We start from the raw sequence: 22,507 nt of genomic DNA, 5'->3' as shown, positions 1-22,507 counted from the left end.
GCTTCAGAAATTGTAAGCAGTTTCTGGTTACTTGATTTAATTAAGGCATTTGGCTTTCTCAATAGCAGCATATTATGTTTCCCCTGTGAACATCTAACAGAAAATCAAATTGCATTGAGTTGTTTTCTGTCAGCAGTGAAAAATTAACAATGGAAAGTAAAGGTTGGAATATCAACAGCACATGCACGTGCGCACACACACACACACACACACACACACACACACACACACACACAAAAAACCCTCTGTCTCCAGCTGTCACATTGAATGGGAGCAACGATCCAGAGTGGAGCAGGGAAGGGTAAGGGATAGCAAAGCTTGACTTGGATCCGGGGGTGTGGAGAGGTCAGCATTGCCTGGTGGAGCCTGAAGAAACTAGATGGTAGCAAGACAAGGCTACCAGGTACAGCTTCAGGAAGCTGTGAGGGAGGGAATGAGATACAGAGAGTGGAAAAGGAGAGGACAAGAGAAGGGGAAAGACTGATGGATGTGTTGGAAGAGAGCAGCACAGAGGGAGAGTGAGGAGACATAAATTGGGAAGAGGTATAGGACAGAGAGGGCGGAAACGATTGGATGAGGGTGTGGGGAGAGAGTACATAACCGCAGATTGAGACAGAGTTGATTTCGGGAACGGAGACCATGTTGTAAGGTTAACTCTCATCTGTGCAGTTCAGAAAAGCTGGTGGTGGAGGGGAGGATCCATATGGCCCTGGTTGTGAAGCAATCCGTGAAATCAAGCATGTTACATTCAGCTGCATGTTGTGCCGCAGGGTGGTCCACTTTTCTTTTGTCCACAGCCATTGGGCCATTTGTCCTATGTACTCATACCAGTACAAAAAGCTGTGCAACAATTGCACTAAGGCTGGTGGTATATGACATGGCTGGTTTTATAGGTGGCAAGCAACAGTCTGTTGAACGTAGGATTAAATAGAAAAATAATTAAAAAAATTGTCTGTCTGATCTCCTTAGGGAGTATTTGCAGCGGCTGAGTTGTTTTAATTCTAAGATACATTACAAGTACCTGCTGTTTCAACACCAATCCATTAATGTATTTCTCTTCAAGGAGGAAATGAACACCATTTCCAGGTTTTTATTTTATTTTTTTTTATTTTTTTTTTATTTTTTTTTTAAGTTGCGAGCAACTTTTTACAGTGCTGAACTGTAGACCTAGTGTGATAATGATACGTTAACAAATTTACTTTCTGAACTGTATCCTGCTCTTGCATATCCCGATAGCTTATATCTCCAACTTGAACAACCAAAAGTAACCACTAATAGCTCTCCCCCCCCCCCCCCCCCCCCCCCACCTTATCCTCAGTGCTGCATGCATCCTGTTTGGCATATTTGCTCCTATATGATGCATTTTCATTTTAGATTATACAAGCTGTTGATTCCATTAAATGTTATTACCTAGCCATAAAAAGGGTTCCAATGCACAGTTTTTAGCAATATTTATTACTTTATCAGCTAGTGATTCTTATTCATTGCAGAAGCTTAATATAATTCACTACAAACTTTAATTTCTTTTGTGAATCATGCAACAAAATTTCTCTGCTTCTCCAATGTAATGTTTTGCATATGAAGACTGTTTCCCCTTTTATGCATATTTACAGTTAGAGTTCATTACTGCATATTTCTAATGAGAAAGAATGGTGCCAGAAAACTTTAAATAGTTGTTAGCATGAGATTTAGTAGTGTACTATTATGATGATACAGGTGACCTGTGTCCATAATAGTCAGTACTCATTACACAAGCTTCCTGTCAGTGTCCGTAATCACGTTTCTCATGCTACACTGCGCATGAGTGGTGATGTAATGTTAAACTAAATAAGAGGTGTTTGTTTTTGTATTTACACTGAGTACTGCTGTTGTGTCCATAGCTTTCTGTAGCATTTTTAGCTGGAAATATACTGGATACTGTGGTTCTAATTAAGAATTTAGCCAAAGTACATGTATTTTATGTCATATTTTAGGACAGTGGAAATAAACAACACTGATGCTGAGGGGCGGTTGGTGCTTTCAGATGGTGTTTCCTATGCCCATAAGGATCTAAAAGCAAATATTATTCTTGATATGGCTACACTCACAGGTGCTCAGGTAATGTTAACTACTAAAAAATCCTCAACTTTCAGTTTCAGTATCATGACAGTGTGGTCATTTTCTTGGATTGTGCTGACTATATATACTATTTTACTCTAATGATAAAACCTACTGCAAAGTCACAATAGCTGTCATGAGGGAATCTGTTACTATTGGCACTATTATAGCTATATCAGAATGATTTTACACACAGAATTTGTGTGGACCACAATGTGTTTGATTTCTTCTGATACATTTTCAGTCATTGCCATCATCAGATCAAAATAGAATCTGAAGCATAAATACAATGTGTCACATCGGCAGTTCTACCATATATTACAGTGACCAGTGCATTAACAGTTGTCATAAGGAATAATAAACACATTGTGATCTAGACAAAGTTTGTATGTAAGTGCTAAGAATGATCATGGACTTCTATAAGGTCATGTCCTATATACTGTGAACTAATTTAATTGAAATTTTTGTAGTAATTTTAAAAGTTGTTTTTAGTGTACATCATAGTAAATAAAATTTTCGCTACATTAACAGGGTATAATTTTTCATAAGTGCTGACTCCAACTTCACTACTTTTTAACAGGCTACATTGTCCATTCTTCTATTCAGAATTGCATTGCTGAAGCTGTTAATTAAATAAAAACTATTTTTTAGGATCCTGTTCATCATAATGATGAATTTGGAATCGAATCATCTGACTGATATTTTTGTAAGTATTTTTACGGTAGAATATCTTCAGTGGTGGCTGTTTAGAGATATTTGTATGAAAAATTCAGAAACCACTTTATTACTTTGTTTATTCACTTTTTAAGAGTCATTATTTTATCTGAATTTGCTGCCTGCACATTTTGCAATAAATAGTTTCTGAAATTTCAATGAAAAATTCTTAGCAGCTACAGCTTGGCTGTAGTGTACCTGTAACAATTCCCTACAAAGTGAAACAAACTGTATTATTGTTGTGCTCCATTCATGAGCTTTATAACAAAGACATCGGAGTATGGGCTAAACTGTCATCCTGTCGTATGTTTTCAAATATAGACAACTCCTTAGTTGTTTCAGGTTTGGGTTACAAGGTACCATTCCACCATTCATAACTTGCTCCTGCTAGAAATGGCCATAATAAAAACATTTTTACCTACTCAACGCCTCATACATGTTTCTTTCAATATCACTGCATTGAGGAGGACTACAGTATCACCTACAGTCAGGAAGTCCTAAGAGACACTTTTGAATGGAAGAATGGTAACCCCCAAATGTCACTGTTTTGCCAATGCCATCAGTAGTAAAACATCCACAAAAAGAAAGCCAGTAATCCTTATTTTTTGAACTGTTTTGTTCTTTTCTGTAAAAATGTGATGACAAAACACTAAATCAGTTTGTGGAATTGACTGTACATATGCAGGATTCAAATTATGTGTTTAGTCCATCATGTGTTTAGTCAATCAGCATTTTGAATGAACAACAACATTCTGAGTGTGAAAGAGTCTGCAACATTTCAGGTATTCTTGTTCCATTTGAAACTGATATTGTTACTGTATGTGAAGAACTTAAAAACTATAATAATAATGGAAATTTGTGGATGGATGGAACAATATGTAACATAAAGAAAGGAAACGATTAACTTTCAGCAGACTGAAACATAATGCATCCCTCCCTTACCTAACACAATATTAACTAGGTTTTGAGCTCTGGCTCTTCTTCTGGCAGAAAGTACGCACAGGCACCCAAATCCGCACTACTGCAGCCACAGAGACACTGAATATTAGAGAGCAATTGCCTGATCTGATTGATGTACAGAAGGGGTAGGGAAGGTTGCACAAGGTGAGGAGGGGATACCAGGAAGTACCAGCAAAGACAAATGACTTGGGAGTTGCAGAACAAGACAATAGGAGTTCTGAGGAAGTAGAGCATGTAAGAGATATAAAGGTACAGAGGGAGTACATTAGAGACAGACACAGACAGGCAGACAGAGAGAAGGGGAGAGGGATGGGAAGGAGGGGAGGGTAGAGAGAGAGAGAGAGAGAGAGCCCACGTGCGGACAGGACGGGGAGGGGGGGGGGCAGGAAGAATAATGGTGGGGACAAGACCGTACACGAACTGAATGGGGGAGGGGTGGTATGGATAATGAAAAGAGAGAAAAGGGAAAAGGCAAGATGAGGCAGTGGGAAACAGGTTAGCAGAAATAGAAGTGTAGGCTGGGTGATTGTGAGTATGCAGGGAGAGAATTGCCATCTGCATAGCTCAGAAAAGCTTGTGATGGAAAGGAGTATCCAAATGCCAAACGTAGTGAAGCAGCTGCTGATCATTTGAGTTTTGATGCATAACATGTTTGGCTGTTGTACAGTCAATTTTCACTGTGGCCATTCTTGGAAGTAGACAGTTGGTTATGTGTCACGCCCACAGAGAATGCTGTGCACAGTAATTGGAGTGTAATTGGTATATAACATCATGAATCAAGCGCATGTTTTCAGCCGGTGTGGCTGAGTGGTTCTAGGCGCTTCAGTCTGGAACCGCACGACCTCTACGGTCACAGGTTCGAATCCTGCCTCGGGCATGGATGTGTGTGATGTCCTTAGGTTAGTTAAGTTTATGTAGTTCTAAGTTCTAGTGGACTGATGACTTCAGATGTTAAGTCCCATAGTGCTCAGAGCCATTTGAGCCAATTAAGGCTGCAGGCATATTCCAAGGTGTTTTTCATCTCCTTTGTTTAAAACAACTAGGCTAGGTGATGGTATTCTGATGGATACCAGACAGGTAGAAATTTGGAGGAATTAGTGATGGATTTAGCAACTAAGGAGGTATGGAGGATACACACTGCATCACACTCCGAAGTCTTTGACTCCTCTGAAGTGCATCAGTGGTAAGAGTGACTCAAAACAAATGACAAGAAGCTGCGTAGTAAAACTTTCTACTGGGCCCTGGTGGATCCAGCCATTTATATAAGAAGAAGTGCCTCCAAAAAGGATACTTTATCATGAAGCACAGATTTTGTTTCCAATAGGGGGATCCTCTAGTGTCCATGATTGTGTTTTGGTATTCCAAGAATTACAACTCTACTGGAAAAATTCACACACACACACACACACACAGTTCAAACTCTGATAGTCGCTGATTGGTCCAGAAATAAGTCAGTGATACACACACAGTCCACAAACCAAAATTCACAGAAAATCCAAGCATTCATCTCATGAGAGTCCTGGTGTGAAACCGAGTCATTATTAATCTATCCATAAGTGATGTGCTGGCATCCGTGGAGTGAGCTGAACTTCTGGCCTATGGAAGGGCTGTGCTATTTATCTCAAGAGTCAGGACTTCTGGAGGCATGGCTGCTGAGAGTGTGGTGGGGGTACTTTTAATGTTTCCTGATGCCAGCTCCTGTACACTGCCCTCAGAGCTGCTGTCAATTTACTGTTAAATATTTTCCGATTTGTGATATAACATGCATTGTACAAACGTTACTGCGCCATATTTTGTAAAATTGCACCCAGTTTGCACATGAGATGATTGCCCATGGATTTTATAAGGATTCAATTTTGAATTTATGCTCATTAAAATATTGCATCTCTTGTCAGATCTCCAACAAAGAAAAGGAGTAATTAACTTGTATCTTAGCCTGGCACTAACTTCAAAATTTTGAAGTATTCCAGTTGGTAGAAATCAGCAAATTGCTAAATAAAATTCAGCCAGCTGGGTTATTTCTGACATGCTTTAAAATCAGAATTTAGCATTGCTCTCACAGACTGTCTGGGAAACACCTAGAAACTCTCGTTCGACCAGCATCTGATTTGAGCCCTCCGAAACAGGAATTTAGTTAATTGCTTCCATTGTGGCCTCTGGAAGTAGCTGCCTACTCTTGATAAGCTGGTGGTACTTGTAATGGCAATATAGACATTCCTATGCAAACAACTCTTCTCATAATAATTACCCCTGTTGAGGCATCCAGAGATACCCTCCCATTTCCCCTCTTCAAATAAATGATATTGTTTTATACAGAAGATTGTATTAAGAGAAAATTGTCTTTCTGGATGTTTTTTAAAGTTAGATGGTCATTCAACTCCATACATTTTTCCAAGTGTTGCTCCAACTTATTTTAGCCATGAAAAAGTAGGATTCCAGAACATCTGCAAAACAGGCATCTGCTTAAGCGGCGACCACTTTGTTTGATGTGAACTGCCGTGCCATTTTTTTCAAGTTAGGAAATTAAATAAACACTTACTGGGGCCGGATCCAGTGAATACGGTGGACGTTGCAGTAATTCAAACTTTAATTCCATTATTTTGGCCATTGAAACTGCATGCATGCATTGCTGTGATGGAAGAAAATGATTTTTCTTTTTCAAATGAGGCTTCTTCTTTATTTATTTGGACAACTGGTACAATAACAGCGTATAACACTCTCCAGTTACTGTTTGTCACTTTTTCAATTAATTGACATAGATGTTTCCACAAGCATCCCAAAAAGCAGTGCCCATCACCTTGCTAGAAGGTTTCACCATCTTTGCCTTCTTTGGAGCTCATTTGCCTTCAAAAATCCACTGTTTTGATTGATTATTAGTCTCCAGAGTATAGTAGTGTACCCATGTTTTGACCACAGTTACGTACTGACAAATCCGATAGAATTTCGATGGAAAAGTGCAAAAACAGCCTCAACATCAATCACAATGTTGCATTTATTCTCTACTGAGAGCCAATGCAGGACCCATCTTGCCATGATTTTTTCCACACTCAGATATTCATGCAAAATTGAAAATACCTTGGAATATGCCTCAGCCTTAATATTTCATGCGCTTTGATTCATCATCGCTCAGAACCATATTTTGGAGTTTGTCAATCGTTTCTGGGATGGTCATTTTCACTGGGCATCCTGAACACAGTTCATCTTTTGTGGATGTATGGCCACATTGAAACTCATTTATCCAATTGTAAACACAGAAGCAGGTGAGGTGTGACGTGAACTTCATCTGCCTCGGATTTGATCTGTTTTGGTGTTAACCCTTTGAAACCGAAGTGTTTATTCACTGATCGAAACTAACTTTTTTCCATGTTGCTTCAGTGAAACGGGACAGTGAAACCAAGTCATGGATACGATTGCAACTTTACCTATTCTCTAGCGACATATAATCCTTACTACCAGCAAATTATTTCAGTAGTACATGTCATTCCTTGGGTTTTCTAAGGGCTTATTGAACAACCTTGTATGTTTCCTATACTGTGAATGATATCATTATGTGACCACAATAAGCAGGAGATCTGGGTTAATCCCAGTCCAGCATAAATTTTTATATGTTACTAACAGGTAGTACAACTATAACTACAGAGTTGATGTAAGCATATTCGTATTCAGTGAATATATTTCAGCTGGCTGTCAGTCGTCATTAATGTCTGTTCACACAGACAAGAAAATAAATACAAAATGCCATAGTGGGCACAAGACAGTAATATAATGTGTCTCAGTTCCTATAGTCTTGTTTGCACTGGTGTGGCAATATAGAGTAAAGCTACAAGCATTAGGTAATGACTGTAGGATTCTATGGTATAAAGACGTAGACAGTATGACGAGTGGAAGTTTTGGATCTGTCTGAGAGGTGGTCAAGGATAGCCAAAGTGGCTAAGGCGACCGCTCGTGGTAGTGAGAAATCAGAGTTTGAGAGCCAGTCTGGCAGAAATTTTCATATGTCACTTACAGATTGTGCATCTGTGACTAACACAGCTGATGCCAAGATATTAGCATGCAGCAAATTTACTTCATTTTAAAGTTTGTCTGATGTCTAGCCTTATACATAAATTAATTTAACTGGATAGATAAAAAACATACTCACCAAGTGGCGGCAGAACACACACATAAAAGATGGTTGTAATTGGCAAGCTTTTGGAGCCAGCGGCTCCTTCTTCAGGCAGAAGGGTTGAAGGGGAAGCAAGAGGGGTGAAGGAAAAGGACTGGAGAGGTCTAGGAAAAGGGGCAGATTTTGGAAAAGTCACTTAGAACCGTGGGTCAGGGAGACTTACCACATGGGATGAGAAGGAAAGACTCAGTTCCCAACAATCAGTCTTTCCTTCTCATCCCATGCGGTAAGTCATCTCTGACACTCGGTTCTGGATGACTTTCCCGAAATCTACCTCTTTTCCTAGACCTCTCCAGTCCTTTACCTTCACCCCTCTTGCTTCCCCTTCTACCTAAAGAAGGAGCCACTGGCTCTGAAAGCTTGCCAATTACAACCATCTTTTATGTGTGTGTTCTGCTGCCGCTTGGTGAGTAGATTTTTTACCTATCTAGTTAAATTTTTTTGTCAATAATTGATTGTTTTCATTCTTATACCTAAATTGTTGGATAAAAAAGATTAGTATCTTTTGAAGATGTCTGGTATATTCATTTTTTACAGTACTGGTATTCAGGAATATAACTATAGCTTTTGTTCTGCTGTAGTTGTATTTTAGAAATATGATTTAAAAGTAAATGAAAATAGATAAATTGTAATTTAGTGTGATTTCTCAAGAGATGGGAATGGGGATGAGAATAAAAATTTAAATTACTATCTATATGATCAGTATTTGAATTTTCAGTATTGTAACATTTGTCTCCCAAAAATTTTGTCAAAGGTGGAAAAACTGCACTGTTAGGTAACTTGACACTTAAATTGTGACAATACTTTATATAATCAATGGAGTAATATCATATTTTCACTGTGCAGGGTATATCAACTGGAAAGTACCATGCTGCTGTTTTAACTAACAGTGGACAATGGGAGACAGCTACTGTGACTGCAGGCCGCATCTCAGGTGACCTTGTCTTCCCTATACCATATTGTCCTGAGCTACATTTTAGTGAATTTGCATCTGCAGTGGCTGACATGAAGAATTCAGTGGCCGTAAGTTTTATCCATAATATAGTTTAGTTGTCAATAGATCTGAAGCTGTGCGTGGCAGTTAGCAGATTAGAGTTGCATTATTATTATATTAGTTGTAAACACAGTGTATATTTAAGCATTATTATTAGATTAGTTCTAAAAACAGTGTATATTTTAGAAGACAATTGATTGCATCCATAATTTTACTGAATGCCCCATTTTCTCTGTATCTTTCTAAACCTACTTGCATGTGGCAGTCTGTGAGACAACCATTGTACAGTAATCAAGCCTGTAGAAGTTCTAAGACTCTTGTTAACATTAGTAAAAAAAAAAGGCACTTATATACCAAGTTTCCATAAAATGATAGCCCATTTTTCTTACTTCAACATATATTTACAAATTTATAATTTCTTTGCACTGGTCAGAGTGCAAACAGTTGAATCACCAAGTATTTTGCTCACCAGAGGGCTCATGGCTCTTTTGTGTGTGGTGCACATTGGGCCCCAAGCTATTGCAGCCCTTTTTCCCTTCCTGGACTGCATTCCTTTCCCCAATGTGCCTCTCCCTTTCTGCCCTTGCTCCTTCCCCTCTCTCTGTGTCCTTGCTTACATCAGCCTGGTTATCCTCATGGATCTTCTATCCCATGTGCTTTGGGACCTCTTCTCTCCCCCTCCCTGCTTTGGGGTTTGACCTCCCCTTCTAAATTTTCTCTCTGTAGTGTGAGCCAACTGGGGAGGAACACTTTACTTAGCGTATTCGGCATTTGGCCTTACTGTGTTTTCCATCTTATTATAAATGCAGTTGTCCTTTTCATGCTATATTACCAGAAAGATAGCCATTCCGTGTGGTGGGGTCTTACGTACCCAGTTTGGCTGAGGCCCCCCCCCCCCCCCCAACCACGTTCGCTGCATTTCCTGGTTTACAATAAAATACAGTAGTGTTTATCCTAGACTGAGTCTCATCAGATATATGACTGTCTTCACCCTGTGTCTATGACATCTAACTTTGCCTCTGTTAAGTCCTTTGCACCTTCTCCTTATCCCAGTCCTGACTCCCTCCCCTGTATGTGCCACCCACCCCACCCGGCCAGAGAAGTGTCCTGTACTTCGGCGTCTGCTGGTGATGGGGTCTTCTCATGGAACCCCTTCTCCTGGCGTCTTCCAGGTTAGAGGTCTGTTGGTACATGTCAGCCATGGGACCACATTACATGCGCCCTAAGATCACCTGCTCTCTGTCAGTTCCAGGTCTCATTGAAGCCTGCTTTCTTTCTCCTGTGAAATAAAAAAGAAGAAGAAACACAAGTGTCAGACTGCCCCCTCCCCCTTTTTTTTTCTTTTCTCTCTCTCTCTCTCTCTCTCTCTCTCTCTCTCTCTCTCTCTCTCTCTCTCTCTTTTTGATGCTGCCCTGTCCTGGTTGGTGACTCGTGGTGACCGGACAGTGTGACCACCAGACCCAGCCCATTCACCTCACATTTAGACCCTTGTTCCATGATTATTCAATGAAATTTTAATGAAAACTGCCATCACCTTCCGGAGTTGCAGTCCCTTATTTCCTTTTACTCTGCAGCTTGTGTCATTTTATAGGAATCTCATTTTACCGATGCTCACTCGCTGACGCGTCGTGGGTTCTGTGCTTTGTCAGAACAGGGTCGTCCCTTTGAAGGCTTCCAGTGGTATTTGCACATTGCTGCGTACAGATGTTGTTAGTACATGGACCCCCCTTTGTACCACATTGGAAGTGGTTACCATCAGGGTCCATTGGGACTCTGTGGTCCCAGTTTGCCATTTCTGTCTCTCTCTCCTGACATGAACCTCATCCACTGCCCTCCTTCAGCAACTCCCCCCTCCCTTCCTCCTCCTCGGGGATTTTAATGCCCATCACCTCTTTTGGGCAGTGCTTCTGTCTAGTCTGGGGTCTCTTCATAGACCAGTTTTTTGCAGATCACGAGTTGTGCTTTCTTAATGATGATTCCCCTACCTGTTTTAGTGCTGCTTATGGCACTTTCTCTGCCATTGATCTTTGCTCACTTCCCCTCCTCTTCTCCCCTCATTACACTGATCACTGGTGCAATAGCAGCCACTTCCTGTTAATTCTTTCATTCCCTCTTGCCTCCCGATGGTCAGGTTACCCCGCAGGACTTTCCATCACCTTGATTGGCATCCATATACCTCCTAGATTGTGTTTATCCCCTCTTTGTCAGGTTGTATTGATGAAGTCATCCATGACATGTACAATTATTTACGCCGATGAATTGCCATTCCTCACATGACGGGCCTCTTTAGCCCCAAGCAGCCCCATGGTGGAGCACGGCCATTGCCATCACCATCTGTGATTGCTGTCGAGCCTTGCAACACCTTAAGTGGCACCCGTCCTCCTCTCATCTTATTACTGTTTAAACATCTTTGCACCAAAACCCATTACTTCTTAATCAAACAGAGCAAGCCGGTGTAATGGGGACTCTTTGTCTCTTCCATAGATTCTTCTGTCATGAGTGTGGGCTACACTCTGCATCCTCCACGGTTGTCGGAAGCCACCTTCCATGTAAGGATCAGTGAGAACACCTTGCGATCCACTTCAGCGCCAGCCTCCTATCTGCCCACCTTCCTCCTCTGGAAACAGTGAACCGAAGCTTCCTACTTACATTTTACCCCATGTCAGGAAGAATCCTACAATGAACCTTTCACTGAATGGGAACTGGCCCTCTCCTCTTCCCCCTATTCAGCCCCAGGCCCTGATTCCATCCAAAACCAATTGTTTCAACAGCTCAGTCCTCCATGACGATGATACCTCCTGCAGGTGTTTAACCTTATTTGGCTGCAAGGCATTATCCCGTCACTGGAGGAACAGCACTGTGGATCCCTCCTTAAGGATAAGGATAAGGATAAGTCATCCATCAATAGTTACCAAGCAATCAGTCTGACCAACATCGCCTGCAAGTTATTGAAGGGATGGTGGCTCATCAGCTCAGTCAGATCCTCGAATCTCATGACCTTTTCTCTTGCTACCATTGGGGCTTTCTGGAGGGATGGTCTCTGACTGATCATCTGCTTTGGTTGGAAACTGCAGTTTGGCTGGCACTTTCTCAGCATAACCATCTTTTCACAGTTTTCTTCAATCTTTGTAAGGCATACGACATGGCTTGGTACCATCACATCTTTCTTACACTTCATGAGATACTACTCCATGAAGTAGTATCTTTGGGACCCCTGCCCCATTTTTATTCACCTGTTCTTGTCCCACAGGTTGCTCTGAGTTCAGGTTGGCACTGTTCTCAGCTCTTCGCGGACTGAGGAGAATGGCAGTCCACAGAGTTCTATATTAAGTGTCCTTATTTTCTTTGCTACTATTAATGGACTCGTGGGCTTCGTCGGACGGTATGTGTTTATTTGGGCTAGATCCAACTTTGGTGGCCCCTGCAGAGTGACAGCTCCAGTGCACCATCCAACATACTGTTTTGTGGACTCTCTCACATGGTTTTCAATTCTTTCCCCAAACCATGAGTGGTGCATTTCTGTCGCCATACTACAGTCCATCTCGATCTGGAGCTCTATCTCATTGCTCAATGCCTGACTGTGGTCCCCAGCAAACTTACTTAATTGCCCCATATCCACCTTCTGAAGATTTGCTGTTTCCGTAAACTCAGTGTGCTTCTCTTCCTTGGCCACATATCTTGGGGTGCGGATTGTCGGCTCTTTTCTGCTTTTATTGGGCTTTAGTTCTGTTCCATCTGGACTGTGGTTGTCAAGTTTGTGGCTCATCTGCCCCTTACACACTGTTCCTCTTGGACCCAGTCTACCACAGTAGTACCCATTTGGCAACTGGTGCCTTTTATTCTAGCACTGTCAGTCTTCTGGTTGGCACTGGGATTCCGTCCTGTCCCCCGCCCCCCCCCCCCCCGCCCCGCCCCCCTCCTTTTTTGGTTCAGCAGTCCCAGCGCATGGTTTCCTGAGCAAGTGCTATCAGCTCTTTCCATGCTTACCCCTCCTATTGTATTCTTTTCATGGCTCCAGGAAGTTGCCTGACCTCGGTTGAATTTACTAGTTGGGCTCTGCCACACTTCTATCACAAATTCCATCTTCCCTCTTGTTCCCTTCCTAAGGCCACTTTCTCTCCTGGAACCCCCCCCCCCCTTCCTGTCCACCCTCCACCCCTCCCAGCTAGTTCCACAGCCCTAGATTCAGATGGATCTCTCTTGTGATCCAAAAGCCTCCATCTATCTGATGGTGTTCAGTCATTTGTTCTGCCCACTTTTACGGGAGTTTCAGGGTCCTATAGTTTTTTTATGCTGTGGCTCTAAATCCTCCAAATCCACCAATGTGCTTTCACATCTTGTGTTGGCATGGCACACCATCTCCTACCTTCCATGTGTATGGTGTTTACTGCCAAACTAGTGGCCATTTACTGAGCCCTTTGCTTTATTAAACGGTCCTCCCTTGTCCAACTTTGTTGTGTATGTACTCAATGAGTTCCCCTCAGGCTATTGTTCAGTGTTTTTCCCACCACCCCTTGGTCTCTGCCATTGACGACGCTGTTGCTGATCTTGACCGTGCTGCTTGTTTGGTTGATTTCCTTTGGGTTCCCAGCCACTTGGGTAACCCAGATAATGAGCTTGCCGATTACCTGGCCGGGAGGGCAACCACCTACCACCCATTCTCTGTGACTCCTTCAGGGGTGGATTTGCAGCTTCTTGTCAAATTCCGTTTTTGCTCATTGGTGGGCTGGCACTTGTTCCCGTCCAACAAATTTTGTTAAACTAAGGGCCCCCCCTCTATGTGCTGTTCTTTCTTCTGCCTCTCCCAGTGGGAATCTACCATCATCTGCTATCTTTGTATCGGCCATACCAGGTTGACCTACAGTTCTTTTAGTCTGTAATGGGGCCACTCCCCTCCCCTTTTTGTAGTTGCATGGTCCCCCTCACAGTGATCCATATTTTGCTGTACTGCCTCCACCTTTCGGCCCTTTGAACTAAATATGTCCTACCACTCTGCACGTCATGGGTGCTAGTGGATGACCTTCACTTGGTTATGTCTGTCCTTGGTTTTCTTTGCAGAAGTGGTTTGTCCTCTCAGATTTCAGTTCCTGCATTGTCGTCTGGAACTGGAGTCTCCCAGTTGGAATTATTTTAGGAGGCCTTTGACCTTGCCTGCACGACAACCAGGTGTCCCCCCCCCCCCTCTCCTTTCCCTGTATTTTGTCTAGTCTTTTGTGCCATTTTGTTCTCCTTTTTTTGTGTTGTCTCCCTGTGGTGTCATGGTAATGGTATAGTATGGTATGGTATGAGATGGGGATTGGGATTTGTCTGCAGCAGTGGTGGTGGTGCCAGCACCCCAGCATGCATAGTGCTTCTGGGATGCGTCCTGCTCTCGCCCCTGCCCCCCACACCTCCTTTTCTGTTCCTTACTCTTCCTGCCACTCCAATGTTCATTCTGCGTCTTTGTTTGCCCAGTTCCCTATCTCATCAACAGGACTATGCTCTTAGCATTGTTCCTCCTGTTGTTTCTGCCATCTGGAATTGTGGGACCGATGACCTCGTTGTTTGGTCTCCTCCCCCCCCTCCCAATCAACCAACCAAGTATCTCTCTCTTTCCGTGTCATGTTAATATGGCAGTTCTCGAGTCAGAGTTGTAAGGAGCAAAAAACTAAAATTAAAAACAATAAATCAAAAAGAAAAATTAAATTAACAGAAAACAATAGAAGTCACAATATATAGGAAGGGGTGTAGAGCAACAGATGTCACTTGTCAATCAGAAACAATCTTTGTTTTTTATGGTTTCATTACAAAACTCTTCTTAAGAGGAATGTCTATGATTCAAGGTGGTGGTAGTGTAATCTCTTCCAAACAAGCCTAAATTACCAGTTACAACTTTTTGTAACTTTGTGTTCATTGTGTACATGCACAGTGGTGTGCACTGCAGTGAAATGTCAAACAACATTTTGACAAAGTTACTTACAATTTTTTGTAGGTCTTCTGCAATAATCCATAGTAACTTAAAAGAAGATGGCAAGTACCAACAAACTGAATAACTTTTACTCCTCACTTTTATTTTATTTCTGTTTCAATGTTCAGAAATATTCTTTCCTCTTTTCAGGATCGGAGCAATGCCCAGTCTTCATGTGCAGGACTGTTTGTTGGTGCGCATCTTGGCTTTGATTATCCTGGAGCCTGGATACATGTCGACATGGCGTATCCTGTGCATAGTGTGAGTACTTTTTTCCTCAACCCGAGTAAAGTTACATAATCTTTAAGCAGTGTGCCATATGTTAGGACTTGTCAGCAAATATCAGAATAATTGTTAATGTATGCCTTCAAATATCAGAATAATTGTTAACATACACATTCAAGAAATAATGTTACTAACACCACCACTTGATTACATAGTCACTTGCTTGCTGAGAAAGACTTGATTGCAATAGCATTATCACAAGAAAGAAATGAGTACAGAACAAAGTAAGAATATTCTAAAGTTCTGTCTTGTTAGGGCAAGCAGTCATGTTGATCTTCATTATATTGTAAATATTGTCTAATGGAAAAACAGAAATTTGACTCATTTACAAATATTTTTATTCAGTCACAACCACAAGATGTAATACACAGTACTGGTTTCAGTTATTTCTAGCAATATTTTGATGTTAGATATAGTATGCAACAGCAATTCACTATGCTCTGCTGTAGCTAATTATCTCAGATATACCACCATAATGCTGCTGAAGATAGGGAAGGAAAAAAAAGGAATGGGACAGGCATAGCACATTCATTTTGAGTATATACAATGTGTCCAGAAATGTCATGACAGACTTCTAGGGAGGTGTGGCACATCACAAGGATTGAGAATTGCATAACAGCTCAGAACACAAACATCATGTGTAACTGGTACCGGAGGTTTATTTATTTATCCATCTATCCATCCATAGACATTCGAATCCTGCCTCGGGCATGGATGTGTGTGATGTCCTTAGGTTAGTCAGGTTTAATTAGTTCTAAGTTCTAGGCGACTGATGACCTCAGAAGTTAAGTCGCATAGTGCTCAGAGCCATTTGAACCATCCATGGACAATGTAAATTCTATGGATATGTCAACACATAAATACATATGTCTTGCTTTACTGAGTTACCCATTTTGACATTATATTTCACTGTTCTATTGAACATATTGTAAAATGCCTCTTAATTTCAGTAAGTAATTATTAGAATTATTGTGAACAAAATTTACACATTGTTTTAGGTAGTCTAATATAAATACACTTTTCTAACAAATAATTTTTAGGCCATTCCTGAAGGCATGTTTAATTCCATTATATAGCATTATATATATATAGTGATGGCTGTAACTGGTTCCATGTTCATGTGGAGACCTGTTCGTTGTGTACTGATCAGTGTCCTCTCTCTCTCTCTCTCTCTCTCTTTTTTTTAAAAATGTGGATCACTGTTTGCAAAATGTACTCACATCAAAGAGTCAAGATTCCCATAGATTGAAACAGCTCAGTGCAGCGAGTTGTCTTGCTACATTTTGTCATAATTTGTACAGCCCTTTTTTGTAGCTTAAAGAGTGTTTGTCTGTTCTGCTCATTTGTTCCCCAGAACATTATCCCGTAACTCATCACAGAATGAATATATGCAAAGTAAGGTGTTCTAGTGCATGAGCTACTTCAATCAGAATTTATTAGTCTTAAGTGCAAAGCATGCTGAAGCTATTCATTTCCCGAGGACAGTAACATACTCAGTCCATTTTAGTTGTGCGTCAACCTGCACCCCTAGAAATTTGGTTTGTGATAGACATTCTGTGAGCTCATCTTTCACTTTTATAGAGTTATTTTTGGGTTTTCTGCTTATGTGGAAACTAATACGTTTTTTTAGAAGAATGTTAATGTCATCAGCAAACAATACTGTTCCATCGTGTTTGATGCTGTTGAAGATCGGAAAGGAAACGAGTATGTGATTCATTTGAAACATTTATTGGACATAATGAGTACACATTGTGTACAACATGAATACAGCTCTAATGCTACAACAAATGCTTGAAGTTTGCACTATCAGAGGTCACGCATACTGATACCAATAGAGCATCAAGTGCCTGACATGCTCAAACACACTGGGAGTTTATTTGATTGTAGCAGCTGCCCAGACGATGATGTGATGAGATCCATTTCAGACTCATTAGGATAACAATACAAGAGAGAAGCATTCATTTTTATTGGCTCTTCATAGGTACCTGAACAAGTCATTCCCACATTCGTTGATTGGGCATAATGGACTGGTTCTGTGGCACTCACGAAACCTCTCATGTATCATGATCCTGTGGAGTCTGAAATTGATCTCGTCGCAAGAATTATCTGCACAGCTGCTCCAATCGAAGAAACTCCCGGTATGTTCAAGTTTGGCTGGCAGTTAATACTCCATCAGTGTCAGACATGCATGACATCTGACAGTGCAAAATTGCAGCATTAGAGCTCTATTCATGTCGTACACTATGTGTACTCATATGTCCAATAAAGTTTCAAAAAAATCACTCTCTTGTTTCCTTTCCGATCATCCACATCTGCTACCACTCACCTTTGATGTTTGTGGCCATAGGTTGCTATGCAGTTACCAATCCTAACAATGTGCCCAACCTCCCCTAGAAGTTAGCGGCAACATTTCTGTGGTACCCTGTAAAATTGGGTTATATGGAGCTGATTGTGTTAAAACAATGAACTGAACATCTCAATGGAGATTTTATATTCTAAAACAAACCAGAAAAACATGCTGGTGTAATGGAATATTAAAATTATAGCTCATTGTTTTATAATGTTGGCAGTTACACAAAACATTTACTAAAAATATTAACCCATTGTTTAAAAGAATGTCAAAGTACAACCACATAGGCACAAAAAATTAGTAATTGGTAGTTTCATACAAAATATAAATGATGCAGCACTATACATTGCTGCTGCTGGAGCATGTGCCTTGTAGTGGTGGTTGATTTCCTGTAGCGTTGTGAGCCACTTGCAGGTGTTTTGACATCGTGGACACCAGCCATTTACAACACTCCACAAGTAGCTCCAATTGAATATACCATTATGAATCAGTTCCCAGCTGACCAATCTTAAAGTACAGTTCATAAATAATATTACTTGGTATAATTACCTGGTTTGTTGATAAACTTTTTTGGAATCTGTTCACAATGAACATAAATGTCCAATTCTTTAAGAATGGTAATCAGTTTTCCCTTTTTAGTGCTATGCAAGACTTCATATTGTATGTAGGCTTGTGACAATGTGTTTTCTTCTTATTATTTATTATTGTTATGTACATCCAAAAAATGTGTTGTTTTCTATACAGATCTACTCTTTTAAATATTGCAGTGACTCATCTTGTTTGTCCAGTATAGATCTTATTCCAATAAATATGTGCTCAAATTTTTGACTGTTCTACTAAACAAATTGTAATGGAGAATTTGTAGTTCGAGGATTCATATAAAAACATAGAGCTAGCAGAGGGTAGTTGCTAAACATCATACAGAATCTGCCATTTACCTTCACAATAAATAGAATCGTGAGCAGAGTCCTGACAAACATGATGAACTATACAGTAAATATATCAGTTTCATTAATAGCTAATTGAAAGGCCTTTCTCACCTGAACAAGAATGTGTAACCATTGGAGAGAGGTCAACAAAAACCATGTGATATTGGTGAGTTCCTGTGACCTTAGTCACACACACACACACACACACACACACACACACACACACACACAGATATGGCTACATTGTGCTGTAGGAATACACAGTGCCGTGACTGCAGTTTGGCTGGGGAAAAGGGAGAAAGGACACTTCAGTTTTTCCACATTATCATCCATTCTTGAAGTTAATGGTCTACCTACACACACTTTGCCTCGCACTATTTGTTGACCTCCTAAAAAGAACTGGTGCATCCAAATACCCATGTCCCTTGCAATTTTTCGTAAGTGCCAGTAATGGCTTCAAACAGAATTTGATAGTGCAGTGTTGGTCGTATTTCTATTGGTCTATTTTGTAAAACATTATTTCAGAAGCTCTCAACATAATGTTAAGCAACTGCAGCAAGTTCAACCAGGTATGGATTTCAGGGCACAATTCAGCATAACTGATGCGGAGAGGAAGTAGCAGTGTTACTAGTCTCACTTACCTTTATAATACATTTTGTGTATTAGTGTTTGCTTTTCTATGTAAGAAGTGCAGGAACACAGATATCGGTATTGATTAACAAGTTTCACTGTGCATCTGGTTTTAATGTTATAGATAAGATTGCATGTTTAAGATACAGCAGTTAGTTTTAACTCCAGTTTTATGCTTATTATTGGTAAACAAATCCCACTGTCTGCACATGAAGCTGAAATGGTCACCTTTACTGAAAGTAAAGTTTAGTGGAGAAACTTTTAGCCCAAGAAAGTTAAATTATATATTTAAAATAATCAAAAGTTTGTTGGTAGAGGGACTCATTGAAGTTGGATGAAACATAGTAAATTAATTTTTGGTTTTCACGAGAGAGAACCATAGCACCACTGGATTGTTGGAAATAAAATGAAAATTAAATTTTGATGTGCATTGTACATCAGATGACAGATCTTGCTTTGCAGGCTTGTTCTAGAATCCTTACATCAATAGTAATAGCTGACTCATGCTTGCTTCATTTCATCTCAGACACCTAAAGGCAACATTCTTCTGCTTTTCCTCTCACTCGTCTTCCTCTCCCTTCAACTTTTCTGCCAGAAGGAGCCACTGGCTCTGAAAGCTTGTAAAAGTTAAGTTCTGCTTAGACTTTCTTTGTTACATAACTAATTTTGGGTTAAAAAGTACATTGCATTATTGCCATTAAATGTGAATACCATAGTACAAACAAAACTTAATGAAAAATTAAACAATGGAAAATCTGGAATGGAATAATGGCAGTATTATGAAAAGGATAGACTGCTGCTCACCATACAGCACAGATGTTGAGTCACAGACAGGCACAGCAAAAAGACTACTAAACACACTAGCTTTTGGAGCCCCAGCAACCAGACAGTGTTTATGGGTGTGTGAGCTGTGTTTGTGTGAATGTGTATGTATGTTGTCTATTTCAGAAAAAGGCCTTCTGGCTGGAAGCTTACATGTTTAGTAGTCTTTTTGTTGTGCTGTCTGCATCTCAACATCTCTGCTATATGGTGAGTAACAATCTATCCTTTTCATAATTTTATGTAAATGGATAGATAAAAAATCTACTCACCAAGTGGTGGCAGGAGGACATGGACACAAAAGGGTTTAACTTTTACAAGCTTTCAGAGTCAGTGGCTCCTTCTGGCAGAAAAGTTGAAGGGAGAGGAAGAGGAGTGAAGGAAAAGGACTGGATAGGTTTAGGGAAAGGGGTACAGTTCAGAAAAGTCACCCAGAACCCCGGGTCAGGGGAGGTTTACCAGAGGGATTGAAAAGGAAGGATTAATTGTTGGGGACTGCTACAGACTAGATTTGAAAACGTGAGAGCTTGAATGTGGAAGACAGGATAAATATGCAAGACTGAGATTACTACTACAACTTCATGCACAAGAGTGAAAAGCTAAGTGCATTGTATGTAACAGAGGTGGGAGGGGAAATGGCGAAAAGTAGACAGGTCAGAAAATGAAAGATGTAAAAAACTAAAATGGAGTGAAAAAAGGAGTAGTTACTCTGGAAAATAAAAACTGAGACGGAAGGAATTAACATAAGTTACGGCCAGGTGGGTGACGAGAACCAAAGACATGTTGTAGTGCTAGTTCCCACCTGTGAAATTCTGAGAAACGGGTGTCTGGAGGAAGAATCCAGATGACGCGTGTGGTGGAACAGGCACCAAGGTCATGACTGTCATGTTGTAGAGCATGCTCTGCAACAGGATATTGTGTGTTGCCTGTATACACTTTATGCCTATTTTTCACTCTTATTAACTCATGCACAATGTTTTAGTAGTAATCTGTGTCTTGCATATTTACCCTGTTTTCCACCTTTAAGCTCTCGGGTTTTCAAATCCTATCCATTGCAGTCCCCAACAATCAGTCTTTCCTTCTCATCCTATCTGGTAAGTCTCCCCTGACCCGGGGTTCTGTGTGACTTTTCTGAACTGTACCCCTTTCCCTAAACCTCTCCATCCTTTTCCTGTACCGCTCTTCCTTCTCCTTCTCCTTCTCCTTCAACTCTTCTACCAGAAGAAGAAGAAGACTCCACTGGCTCTAAAAGCTTGAAAAAGTTAAACCATCGTGTGTGTGTTCCCTGCCGCCACATGGTGAACAGATTTTTTTATCTATCCATTTACATTATATTGTCAGTAATTGATCTTTTCATAATGTTGTTGTATCTGAATGGAAAGAGTTATATGATACAAGCTGTCATATGCATGAAAATGGCAGTGTATTCACACAAGATGCTACTATGCAAGTGATTTATAAATTATGCTGTTTGTGCACATAAAATAGGAAAAATGTACAAAGATATAATGCTGACCAAAGAATAAAGCTGGGGACAGAGCCATACTGCTTCGACGTCAAACTGCTCGCCACTCTTTGGCGGGCTTGTGCTTAGCTACCACAGGGCCCCAGCCTTTGCAGCATCTTTTTGCTTCCATGCTGCACGTCTATCCTCTTCCTATTTGTTGTCTCTCCCTTGGGGAACATGTCTGGAGCGTTTTTGGGAATGTTGCACATTGTCTGTAGCTGACGTAAGAAGTCTCACCATTGTTTTTCGTTCCCTTTTCCTTTCTACGTTCACCTTCTCCTCATCCTCTGCTTCAGTATTTGAGGCTCCTCTCTTTCTTCTTCCTCCCTGTGTGGTCCTGAAGACCGGCCCACATGTATGATGTGTAACTGGTGACTGGATAACACATAATTCCCAGCCCCAGTTCAACAGGTAGGGTTCAGACGGCTGCTACCTTCCCAAATTGCCAATTGGTCCCTCTTATCAGGTGTTCGGGAGGTGTGACCTGAGGTGTGAACAGTCACCTGAAGCGGGTGTGCCCCCTTGTGAAGGGGGCGTTCCGGTTGGAAGGAGCACACCATCGGAGACGCTGGCAGTCATGGGGGATTTATTGGCAATCAGCCAGTCATCATCTTTGCAGTCCTCGTCTACCAAATGTAAATGGAATGAAGTTCCCAATTCAAAGACCCTCCCATCTGCATCACAGTTCCTCGTGGTTTCACATACTGAAGACGGTCAGTCTTTCGCAATGGTAAATCCGTTTATTGTTCAGAAAGGTGTTGATGCAGTTGCCAGCTCTGAGAAATCCTGCTTTCATTTACGGAATGTCAGTTTGCTTTTAGAGACTACTTCTGATTCTCAAGCAGAACTACTGCTTGCCGCTTCACTTCTCCACAGCTATCCTGTTCATGTTAAGGCCCATAGAACTCTGAATTCTTCCCGTGGTGTTATTTACACTAAGCTGCTCTACAGTCTGACCGAGGCCGAAATCCAAACATACCTCTCTGATCGGGGTATCATTGCCGTCCATCGGGTAATGAAAAAGGTAGATGCCTCCTTAGTGCCCACACCCACTCTTTTACTCGCCTGTGATAGGGTGGTGCTTCCGTCCAAGATCAAAGCAGGCTATGA

The 22,507-nt window shown here is 41.0% G+C and overlaps 1 protein-coding gene across 3 annotated transcripts in view; it reads left to right on the top strand.

Annotated features, from left to right (window-relative positions):
• Nucleotides 1-22,507, top strand: part of LOC126091851 (probable aminopeptidase NPEPL1) — a 46,266-nt gene that overhangs the window by 18,393 nt on the left and 5,366 nt on the right. For all 3 annotated transcript variants that reach the window (XM_049907114.1, XM_049907113.1, XM_049907112.1), the window contains exons 7-9: nt 1,974-2,097; nt 8,783-8,959; nt 15,028-15,138. In XM_049907114.1, the coding sequence (XP_049763071.1) occupies nt 1,974-2,097; nt 8,783-8,959; nt 15,028-15,138 (412 nt within the window). The remainder of the gene's footprint in view (nt 1-1,973; nt 2,098-8,782; nt 8,960-15,027; nt 15,139-22,507) is intronic.

The sequence above is a fragment of the Schistocerca cancellata genome, chromosome 7, assembly GCF_023864275.1.
Source record: "Schistocerca cancellata isolate TAMUIC-IGC-003103 chromosome 7, iqSchCanc2.1, whole genome shotgun sequence".
NCBI classification, from domain to species: Eukaryota; Metazoa; Arthropoda; class Insecta; order Orthoptera; family Acrididae; genus Schistocerca; species Schistocerca cancellata.
This window is presented reverse-complemented; position numbering and strand designations above follow the sequence as displayed.